At 38.0% G+C, this 12,776-nt stretch overlaps 1 protein-coding gene across 1 annotated transcript in view; it reads right to left on the bottom strand.

Moving 5' to 3' along the window:
- The window catches only part of PPFIBP2 (PPFIA binding protein 2), a 99,731-nt gene that overhangs the window by 54,310 nt on the left and 32,645 nt on the right, over positions 1-12,776 (bottom strand). Inside the window, 1 exon segment of the mRNA XM_058830193.1 lies at positions 11,255-11,469. Coding sequence (XP_058686176.1) covers positions 11,255-11,469 — 215 coding nt within the window.

A 12,776-nucleotide genomic window follows, 5' to 3' on the forward strand; every position in this document is an offset into this window, starting at 1 on the left:
CACAGCATGGCAACTTTTCAAACTTGCAACACCGAGCTAAACGCGTGTGCAACGCAACGCTCTGGCAAGAAGGGGAGTTTGAAGTGCTGCCTGTAATTGCGGTGTCCTCTAGTGCCTCCACACAGCAGTTATCCATAACTTCTCATTTTTCTCAACAAACTCCAGTTTCCAGTGCTCTTTCTCCCTCTAGTTCAAAGTGGCTTTGGCCTTGAGTGAGGCAGAATTGTTATGGCAGTTGAGCTGATTGTTACACGCACAAGGACAGCTTGGGCTCTTGTCCTCTTGTCCTCTTGGGACCCAAAGGCAGCCGCCCCCAAGGAATCTTCCTGCTCATCCCAGAACATTTGCTCATCTCCTCACTGCCTTCAGATCCTGCCCTGGGCTCAGGGAGCAGCAAAGAAGGGTTTGGAAGAGGCAGCGTCAAAGCTGTCCACGTTATTCACAAAGGACACAAAGTCTGGAGCTGTAAAAAGCCTTTCCTACAGGCACCTGCCCCCTTCCAGACTGGGGGACTCACAGATACATGACAAAATTTCTTCAGGGGGATGTGGGTTTTTAATATTTCAGCCACTCTTGGTCCTTTTGACCTGAAGGAGCTCTTTTGAGAACCTCCCACAACACAAAGTAAGGGGAAGGATATGAACCGAAGCTTTCCGTTCCCTTCATATTTATTATCTGTTCTTAAAGTAACATGACAAGAAAAACATGATAATTTTTAGCAAGGCAGTGCTACAGGTCTGCTAAAGGTGCTGGGATACCTAAAATCACCAGTAAATGTGAGCTGAAAAGAAATGTCCATTTCCAAAACCATTGCTACGAGACAGAGCTGGCTTGCGCTGCCCTGAGCATAGAATATACTTTTCTTATGCTGTCTGAAAGTGGATGGGAGCAGTTATTTCTATCTGGCAAAAAAATCTTAATACATTAGCAACAATGCATTAAAATAGATTTTAATACCTAGTAGAGTACATTCCCCAGTTCATGACAGCCTCCGTGGAGGAAGCTGGAGACTGAATAGAATTTGTCTCGTCATTAAACATGAATGCACAACAGAATAAAGCATTTTTTTTCCCCAAAAAAACCTGTTATCTAATTATGGAGATTAGGAAATACATCAAATTTTGTCTCTCAGCATTGCATCTCCAATGGTATCATCACTATGGTGCCTTGAGTCCCACATTTCATCCATTCCAAAGCACTGGCTCTGAGACTGCCATCTCAGCCTTATTCAGGGAAGAAGGAAACAGCTCTCTCAAAACATTCCACCACACTTTATCAACAATGATTGTGGGTTTTTATTTTAAAAACTACAGAAATGCTGTGTTACTAAACTTCCTAGTGCCCCAGTGTGGCATCTGCATGTAGGGCAGTGTCCATTTCTCCTTTTAAAAGGATTAAAAATGACAACGTACCTTACTTCTGCCTCGTCACTTGCGCTGGAGTTCATGAAAAGGCGTCTTGATTTCTGCTAGTCATTCTTCCTGATTAAAAGGTGAGTGTCTGAATTTTCTGCATCTTATCAGCCAGAATGTTGACAGCATACATTCCAGACAGTCACATGCTTGCTGGGAGCCTGTCACCTGCACACTGAACTTTACATCCTGCTTGAGCTTTGGCCTGAAACTCTCAGAAGCCAGCTGAATGTAAATCACTTGCCCCAGATTTGCTTGGAATGCTCTTCCATTTCACTGGGAAAGCAGGTTAGCTCCTCTGGGCAGTGTGAAAATAAGGAAAAAGAGTTGCAACCTCAGGATTGTTTCATCAGCTGTATGTTTTTTCTTATTTTCAGGAAATCCATGCCTGTGTGCAGCTCTTCACTGAGCACCAGTTTCTGGGTCAGTGGAGAGCTAAAAAACAAAGAAGCAGCCCCCTGGCTTCCACTGCAGAACCACCAGCCTCAAGTGTTACCCCAGAGTGAGACTGATCCAGCTTTTGCTCTCTCTTCCCCATCAAATTGTGTTTTCTCCAGTGCTGTCTCCAAGAATGGAAGAACACACACACATCATGGCAACACAAATGCGATGTAGGGCAGTAAAATATTTCAAGTTAGCAGAGTTTATGTACTCCGTAAGCTGCATGAGAACCCATCAGGATTTATTTACCAGTTCCATACTTCCATAGAAAACTAAATTGATTGGATAAAAACTCCCTTTTCAGAACACCAGAGGTGCCAGCCCAAGAGCTTCTGTGCTGATACACAACCCACAAACCCACTCAGATAAATGAGCCATGACTTTAGTCAGCATGTCAAGCACTCCAAGCAAGGCTTGAAGCCTCTTTTAAACAGTAAACACTCTGCAAGAGCTTTGAAACTGAAAGCAGCGAATCTTCTCATGTCCCTCCATTCCTGTCTATGAAGAGGCAAGAAAACATCCAGAAATCTCCTTAGGACTGAGCTGAAGAAGCACTGAGCTGTTTGCTTTTCCACCACTTTTCCCCCTCTTTCTCCCACCCAGCTAGGGCCCTATGGACACTAAAAAATTTAGCAATTTTACTTTTTATTTGTGATAAAATACAGGATTTGGTGCAGCACAAATGCAAATGGCCAATTGTGTTCTTCTATTGCCTCTGAATCTCCTGGGAAATTAGAGGGCAAAGGAACAGGAGGAATCAGAGCAGTTCTCCAGGTCTTTCTTCCCATCAATAACTTATAGATTGTTCTGGTTTCAAACCCCACCAGCCCCTAAAAACACTACAAGAGCTCTCTTAGTCCAAGAAATGAAGTGTCTGGGTTTGCATCCTCCCAGCCTCATCAGGGGAGCCCAGGGAGGATGGACATGCCACAAAAATTTACTCATTCACAAGAATTATTATCAACTTTTCCTACATCTCTTCCTCTGCATTTTCTTTTTTTTTTCCCTCCCCAGTCCTGGTGTCTGGGCTGCTTTGAAAACAAAAGGATTATGACCAGATCTTAAAAGGTAAAATATTTTCAGCCAATTCACATGCGTCATTCTCGTGTGCAGAAAAATGTGAGAGCTTCAGTGTGAAAAAAGAGGGAGAAAATATGGGAATAGCTGTGTATAAAGAAACCCAGGCCATTTGTATAGAAGACAATGGAGGAAGAAATCCCTTTTTCATGGCAAAAATGGCTTCAGGAATCTAGATTAAGTATTTCCAGCAAGAAAATTTGTCTTATTGCTTGACTGACTGATAATGCCTACGTGACAGAGAAAGAAGAAACTCTTGGAACAAAGTTAAAAAAAATACACTGCATTCTGTAGCTGAGCATGTTTGCTTTGCTTGTGATAATTAAAGAAAAATACACAATATCCTGGGAAACAGGCAAGAAATAACATTTTGCAGATGCACAAACAAATAATGCTTTCCCAGCATAAATGCACTCAATCCTAATGCCTTAATTCTTTGATTAAAATCAAGAATTGGACTTGACTTGGAATGAAAGAGATTTAGATGGTGATTAGTTAGTTCTCCATGGTAACCCTCACCCTTATTCCACCTTGGTAACTCTTGCAGCAGGTGCTGCCATCCCTGGAGCCATTCCCATCTCCCACATTCCCAGCACTGGGAATTCCCTCTGCTCACGGCTCCAGCCATGAGCAGCTCCCTTCTCTTGGCACAAGGAATGCCCTGCTGGCTCTGGGATGAGCTTGCTGCCTGTTAACACATCCACAGACTTCTGCACATTCTTGGCACTTTCACACATTCCTCACCCTCTGCTGAAATAGTTTCTCCAGCCCAAGTTCTACAAGAACTCTGCCTTTTTATTCTTTTTTTTTTTTTTTTGAGTGAAACTTATTTAGAAGAGAACAAAACTGAGTTCTCTGTTTTCACATCAAATCTAAAAAATATTTTCTACTTAACAGACCATCAACATCACCGTGAACACTGCAGTTGTATGCAGAGTACACTGATACACAAAGAAATAATTAAAGATGCTTATTTTCATCCTACCACACAACACATTATAATGGGTCAGGTTTAGTTTCCTGTCTCAAATGTTTCAAAGCTCTGCTGAAACTGCTAAACCTGCAATAAATCAATAAATATGAGACATTTGGAACAGGATATTTACCAAATATTTGCATACACACCAGGTATTTATATAACATTTATATAATATTTAATATTATAATATTGATATATTAATATTAATGCATTATTATAATAATATATCATAATATTAATTTTCCCATTTTTGAATGATCACAAAGGCTGAAAAAATATTTAATTTCATGTTATTAGCATACTAATCCAAAAGAAAATGAAATAACTTTGTTGTGGATACAATCTTTCTGTGTTTGTCATAACTGATTAGATTTAGCAAATTTCAGTAGGTCAGAGTAGTGAAATGTGAATAGGGGTTACATAGAGAAATACTTCAAAATTTATTCAAATAAAGCCTCTAAATCAATACAGAGACCTTTTAAAACTGAATTTTGTTTCTCTAGGCAGCCTCTACACCTTCTCTGTCAGCACCTTTGTTTAAGGAAATTCTCTTTTACCAATCTCTCTGCTAATTACTTTATGGAAAAGTATTATTTATTTTCCAATGTTTCCTTTAGCTCCACTGGAACAAGACATTTATGCACTAATGTTTGCTAAATGAATACCGTGTATAACATTTAAATCAGTGAAAATGAATGCAGCTGGGGATTCTAGTGGGAGATCAGGATGGAAAAGGGGCTCTGTGCACATCTTCAGACACAAAAGGAAAATGAACTGATGGGATATTCAGCCACTCAGGGCAAAGGAAGGTGATGAAGCCAAGAGACTTGTACAAGTGGAACAGAATAAATGGTATTTTTGAAGGAAAATGTGCAATTTCTGTACAAAATCATGGCTTCCTATGGAGTATTCCACTGACAGCATCAAGGTGTGGAAAAGCCACGTAGCTGAGGATTGCACCTGAGGGCAAACTTCACATATCTACCTTGAAATCTTGGAAAACTTACATAAAATACATAAATGCTGCTGTTGCAGCAGGAATATCACCTCTGCTCCATCAGCCTCAGGCCATAACTCAGTCCTGTTCAAGCACTTCTGGTCACTGTGCTTTAAGCTGCCTCTGTTAAACATTGCTGATCGTTACCAGGGTGAAAGAAAATGGCATTTTTAGAGAGGGATCTAAGTCAGTTCTATCCACTGCAAAACTCTTTTAAACTACTCATAGTTCTTCGTGTACAGGAAACCTTCTTACTTCTGAGAGCTGCTCCAGTGAGCAGTCAGAGGTGATGGGGCTGGGTCCCAGACAAAGCAGCCCCAGAACACTGGAAAAAATATATATTTATTTAAAAAAATGAATAAAAATGTATTTTTTTTAAAATATATTTAATATTATATATTTAAATAAAATATATTAAAAAAATATATAAACCAACCAACATTCTAAAATGCTTAGAAACATTTTAGAATGTTGGTTGGTTAAAAAAATGTCCATGCAAGCTCTGTGCAGCAGCAGTGTCTCCAAGGCTCTGTCTAGCACTCATAAATTACTGAACACACGAAGGGCACTTCTCTGCTGGCTCTGGGGTGCTGTGGATTGCTCTGAAACACTTGGGGAACTCTGAGAGAGCCAGATTTTCCAGTTCAGGCCTTCCTTGCATCATCAGTTCACCTCACTGCAGCCCTGCCAGGGCTGGGATATTCAACTTCCAGCCCCTCATCCTCCTCAGAAAACAGAACCCATCTCATGTTTCCGGCTGGCAAAAATAAACACGAGTTCTTATGGGATGACTGCTTCTCCAGGCTGTCCCAAGCAGGCTGTGCTGCTCCCTTTTCAATGTAACACGTGTTAATATTCCTTGGCAGAGAGGAGATCCAGCTATAAATATCTCCAGCAGGGCTCCCAGCAGCCGAGATCTACCAGCAGATAAATACCCTGCCTTTATCTGGTGTTGCTCATTCCCTTCCCACTCAGCTGCTGCTGAAAAATGCTATTGATACTTTCATGAAAGTGTGTTTTCAAATGCATGGAAGTGCCCTGAACTCAGCCATTTTCTGCCTTTCTTCTGGAAGCACAGCCCTGTGGAATGAATCTTGGACAAAAGTGAAATAGAGAGGCTGGTGATTAGGTTTCAGTAGAGCACTTTAACACATGCTTAAAATAAAACTTTGAAGTGACTTCAAAACTCCACAAGCTCCATCAAGTCAGAGTTCTGAACTGAGCTTTAATTCAAGTCTTTGTGAAGATACTGGGGAAAAATATGCCTTGGTTTTAATCCTCAGTGGAAACAATCTTTTTGAAACGTTAATTCTGAACAAATAGCAATCAGGACTGTAAGGAATTTATCCTGTTTCTGCTAAAAAGTCTCTGGTTTTACCACTAAAGAGCAGATCTTCAAAAGAAACAGAGCACAGCACGTATCATAAGGCAAATCACATTCTATTAAAAATTGCCTCTACCCCAAGTTCCTTTATTTCTTCTGCTCTCCTTTCATTTCCTCATATTGAGAATATTTAGAAAGATTTTCAAAGTCAAACTTCCAAAAAACCTTTGAGCAATCAGGAAAACACTACTGAGTTATCATGAACTGGCATTTTAAGGCTCATTATGTAAAGCTACATGATGATTTGTTTTAAATATACATGTTCCCCTAGGGGGAAAATCATGTTTTGTCATCCTGCAAATGAGGCTTCAGGTCCATTTTAAGGACACAAATGTTCCTCTTTACCCAAAAAAGGATTCCATAAAGGTGGATATAGAATAAAACCCAGATTGAGCAGCGTAGAAATTCATTTAGGGTTATGAGACTGTAACTAAATACATTCCCTTGTAGCTCACAAATTGTCCCTGCAGCAGTTAATTTTTAATGCTGAAATTACTATCTGCTTTGTGATAGCTCATGTGGTCACTGGCAATACTGAAATATTTAACAAGAAACACTGACACTCTCCACAAATTTGTTTTGTATGAACTCTCCCAGATAATCTCCAGGTCTTTGTGTTGTTTTTAAGGCCAAAGAATTTACAATCATAAAGCCATGTAAAACACTTCAGACGTTCTCTTCGAGGTAAAAGTTTTTAATGCAACCCTTAAATGGTTAAAAGTCAATAATTAATCACATTTCCCTCCATTTTAGGTTTGTCAAAAGATTTGTGAAGCTACAGCAACTATAAAATCCTCATTCTATGCAGCACAGAATATTTTTAAATTCATTGCTCACTTTGTCAAACCTTTTTCAAAGCAGGGACATCACAGTCACTGTGTCCAGTTCTTCTGTGAACCCAGAACCTGAATTGTTCACAGATCCCAGACCACAGAAAATACAAAAAAATTTATCTTTTCACCAAGAACACCTTTAATTCAACAGATGCCTCTATCTTAGAGGAAGCACCAAATCACCAATGGCTCCATAAGGAAAAAGATTTAAGCATCTGCTCTCAAAGGAGTTAAAAGGGAAGGTAATATCAGATATAAAACATGATTCCTAAAGTTCTCCTATTCTAGCCATGTCTGAATTTTCCCACATCTTTGGTATTCACACCTAGAGCAGATGGAACAAAGAATATGAAAATTAAAAGTAGTTAAAAAACAAATTAAATTATTAAAATTAAAAAAAGCTAATTTAAAAAACAAATTAATCAGAAGCACCACTTGGTGATATTTGGTTCCTGATAAATTCCAGGGTTTGGTGCTATGGGCCTGAAGGAGGGTGAGCCCAGCTGTAATATCCATAATCACCACAGAAACTTCCTGACTGAGCACTGATAAACCCCTGGCTGAACTCCACAGCCTTTCCTCATTTATTTGAGGTGTAGTTCAGCACATGAAGTGGAAATTCCCAAAGCTCCAAAGCTACCTGAGTCGTGAGGCCAAGGCACAACTTCCTGCAGAGGTTATTTTCCTCTCTGATCTCTGCTTTCTAGATGTAATTCCAATAAAAACAGCACAGAAAGAAAGAGGATTCAGCCACTTTCCTCTGAGCTGCAATCCCAAATCCTGCCCCTTTCCATTGGAATTTCCATTTCTATTCCATTAGAATGAATCTATCAGAATGAATTAGAATACATTGTTTGTGTCCTTGATTAGCCATGGCAGCTGAAATGATTTTTAATACAATTTTCAACCACACACTGAAGTGATGGAGAATAACACACTTTTCTCAAAAGAAGCATAATTATCTGCTTTCAAAACCATGAAATGGCTTTTTGTATCTTTAGTTTCTAATGTCTGCCTACTCAGGGGAAGTTGGGAATGTTTTTGGGGCCCATCTGAGTAAAATGTTAGGAAAAAAGCAATTGCTGTAGTCTCTGAACCTGTCCAGTGAAATGTTAGGACAGCTCTCCAGCTTCAAAGGAAAGTGCATGGACCCCAAAAATAAACAGATGTGGAATTAATCAACCACAGAAGAAAATCACTTATATTTATATGAATAATTCAATAATATATAATTTATATCATATGATATATAATATATATTATATATTATACATTTTTATATACATGTTGTATAATATATATTTTATATATTTATATCAAATATATACGTTATATATTTATATATTTATATATTTTATATATAAATATTTATATACACATAAATATTTATGCGTATGTTTATATATTATATATAATTTTTATATATATTTATATAATATATTTAATATATAAATAGTTAGACATACATTAATATTTATACATATATTTATATATTATATAACACATATCATATAATATATAGTATTTAATATATATTAAACATATAATATATTTATATATAAAATATTTTTAATATATAAATATTTATACATACATAAATATTTATACACATATTTATACATATTATATATTATAATATAATATATATTTTGCATACATAACATATAAAATATACAAATATTTATACATACATAAATATTTATATATTTATTTATGCATATTATATATAATAATATATATTTTACATATATAACATATAAAATACATAAATATTTATACATACATAAATATTTATACATCTATATGATATATAATTACATATCATATATTATAATATATTATAATATATTCAATATAGTCACTTATATTAATCACATAACATTTCTGGCTGTTATTTGACCTGTAACAGCTCTAAACAATAAAATCTCAAAGGAATCATTTCAGCTTTTGCTGGTTTTCACCTGAATTTCACAAACAAGTTTTGCTGCCATTCAATTACTGCTGCTGATATTAAACACTGGGTTATGTACAATTAAAACTAACTCCAAGTCTCTGTGCTCACTTATCAGCCTGCACTTTAGATAAAGGCTCACAAGAGCACATTCCACTGGAGACTGTGCCACACCTCAGGGAGGATTTTTTAACGATACCCCAGAATTTCACAGAGGAACCATCCCCCAACTCCTTTTGAGCCTTCCAGTGTGAATGGATTCACTGAGATGCAGAATCCTCATTCTTTAGAACTCGCTGCCTCAGCTGTCCTGACACACAACACACATTGTTATATTTCACAGCTCTGGGCTGGAAAGAAGGAAATTTCAGTGTGGGACACAACCATGAAATACATATTCCATTTCATATTCCATTTCATTGAGATGAGTTGAAATTTATCACAGCTCTTCCACAGAAATTATATGAATGCTTGCAAATTATTTATATTTAAATATAAGTATATTTAAATATTTATATTTCAAATTCTTATGTTTAAAGAAATATTAGAAAGGTCTTTAAATACATAAAATCACTATCCATTTTAAAATAAGTCACAGCAACAACACACTTCCCTCCCTCCATGCAGAGCAGTTTGAAATATTTTAAAACCAGTCATCTCTACAAGCTGCACTAGAGATACTCCAAACCACATCTCCCCTGTTTTCTTGGTTCTGAATCCAGACTGCCCCACTGCTTTGTCAAATCAATACTGATCTTGATACAGGACCAATTTTGCTGTGAACAGCTCTGAAAATTTGTCTTTTATGCACTAAACTCATCTCTTAGCTATCACAGAGATTGGAAAAGTTTCTGCTGAGGTGAGCACTAGCTAAGAACTGGCCTGAGGACGCCTAAATCCAAAATGTAATGCTTTAAATCCAAATTCAATTTAAATCCAAATTAAGCTGGTACCAAACTCTGGCTCCTTTCTCTCACATGGGCCCAAGGAGGATTTTCCAGCTGCAGAGTGTGAACAGAGCCACAGCAGGTGGAAACACCAAACCTGAGCTCCAGAAAAGCTCCAGGAAAGTCATGTGCACTGACAAAGCCAGAAGAAAAAGAAGAAAGAAAAAGGAAAAGGAAAAGGAAAAGGAAAAGGAAAAGGAAAAGGAAGAGAAAGAGAAAGAGAAAGAGAAAGAGAAAGAGAAAGAGAAAGAGAAAGAGAAAGAGAAAGAGAGAGAGAGAGAGAGAGAGAGAAAGAGAAAGAGAAAGAGAAAGAGAAAGAGAAAGAGAAAGAGAAAGAGAGAGAGAGAGAGAGAGAGAAAGAGAAAGAGAAAAGAAAAAGAAAAAGAAAAAGAAAAAGAAAAAGAAAAAGAAAAAGAAAAAGAAAAAGAAAAAGAAAAAGAAAAAGAAAAAGAAAAAGAAAAAGAAAAAGAAAAAGAAAAAGAAAAAGAAAAAGAAAAAGAAAAAGAAAAAGAAAAATTAATCCAGGAAACTGAAGCTGGGGAAGCAGGTTTTACTGATGGGGAACCTACCATCCCTGGCAGCACAGGTTTGGGGAAGGGGAATGTTGTGTTTCTCTTCCTTTTCCATCCAGTGAGGCTCTTCTGCCTCGGGATCTGCTCCTCACCTGGTGAACTTCAGTGTTTCCCAGTGGAACCATGGGTTTATTCCCCATCCATCCCAGCAGGAATGCCTCCCCTCCAGCATCAATCCCTGCCTTCAGCCCCACTGCCTGGATTGGGGGATTTGGGATAGCAAGGAAAAGGAAAGGAGGATCATCCAGGCTGGATCTTCCCTCCAGCACTCAGTGCTGCTCTATTCTAAACTGGCAGTTTGAAAATTAGAAGTTCTGTAAGGAGTTAGAAGTGATCTGCAGCAAAGAGTGAAGCAAAGCAAACCAAATAAAAAAAAAAAAACACCAAAAAGCACAGAAAAAGCAACTCCTTTTGTACTTCATTTTTACTATTCCTTCTCTCCCCAAAGGACAAAATAAAGTCTTTTATCAACTTCTCCTATATCTGTGTTCCTTTAGAAATCAGCACATAAAGCAGTGATATCCTCAGCTATTACTGCTCTCCACTCCCTGCAGCTTCCTGAGCACTCAGATTTCAGTCATTATAAAAATAATTTAACTATAAACACACTTGAGCCGACCCTGTTTGCAGCCAAAATGAAAAAGGTGGAGTAAGAACTCACCAGGTTCTCCTCAAACCACTCCCTCAGACACACTGCTGTGGCCCCTGGGATTTGGTTCCTCAGTGCCTCCTTCTCCTGGGGGTCCTCCAGCATCTCCAGGGCCATCTTCAGATCTTCCAGGAGGTGCAAGATTTGGAAGGTGCCCAGGTACACGGATGGAGCAGGGGACACGATGCCATAACCACCATTAGCATATTCTGTGGCTGACTTTGTGCCTGAAAGGACACAAAATGAGGAGATGAGACAATGATGTCTGTAATTGCTTCATGGGTGGGAAATTAACAGGCGTCACACTCTACAATAGCTGGCAAGTTTCACTCTAGGCTGAAAACCTTAATTTAACCTGAATTAGCCCCCAGATAAACCACGAAATCTGGAGAATGAAATGCCAGAGGTGTGTACATGCACATCCAAAAAGAATTTTGACCTAGGTGACATTTGCCATGTCCAAACCAGAAATCCCAGTTTGTCCCAAATCAGCTGTAATTTTCCACAGTTACCATGAGATGTCACTAACTTCTCAAAGTCTCCACACAGCTAAGCAATGTGAGGATGACTGATGGCAGGGCTTGGACAAAAAGCTGCGATCAAAATAGATTATGTTACCAGAGCTAGAAAAATATAAATGGCCACGAGCAGGTTTAGAACTCTCCCATGGTGAGCAGCACCACAAAAGTTAGCAATAAAAAAGGCAAATCAAACTTTCCTGGCACTAGAAATTACAAAAAGCTCTCAAAATTGCAGTGTCACTCTCCTGCCAGTCCTCCAGCACCAATATTATTTATCTCAACAATAGGCACAAAACCCCCCCATAACTCACTTATGGAAGAATTATAAATAATACAAACTCTAATATCTCCAAAACTTCTTGTCCTCATGCCCTGTGTGTTTCACACTAAAATAAGATCTCTTTTCTCAGTCCTGAATTTCAGATCTTGATTTCATTTAATCTGCCTTTGTGTCTTTAAGAATCAGTCAGGTAGAAAACTTCTATGTGCTCTACTTTTCAAAGTTTTTATTTTCAATTCATTGCCTCCTGTACATAATAGATTGTACACATGTCTTCATTCATGTTCTCTCTGGCATAAACAATCATAATTCTTCTTCCTGTTTGACTGAATAGGAAATTTTCTTAGGTTTTTGATCATTCACATTGTACTGGCTCCACACAGCATTTAGCATTCATTAGAAAACTATAAATTGATGTACACAAGGGGATTTTAATAATCTCCTTGCTGTTATTCCTTTTACTCCTGCATTTAACACAGTTTAGCACATTAGTAAAGAAAGGAACAAAAAAGCTTCACTGGCTCTTGGAAAATAATCCAAGTTTATTTTTCCCCCGAGCAGATGTATCTAATGTGATGCACAAATGTACAAGGAATTCAGATTTTCTCCTTGAATTCACACTGCCTCCCATGAATCAGTGTTAGTTTGCCTGCTGTGGTCGTTTATCTACCATGATCTGGGCATTGCAAACTGTGTTTGGAGCCAGGGTTTCATTCCACATCTCATGAATTCA

This window comes from Poecile atricapillus, chromosome 1 (assembly GCF_030490865.1).
Source record: "Poecile atricapillus isolate bPoeAtr1 chromosome 1, bPoeAtr1.hap1, whole genome shotgun sequence".
Lineage (NCBI taxonomy): Eukaryota > Metazoa > Chordata > Aves > Passeriformes > Paridae > Poecile > Poecile atricapillus.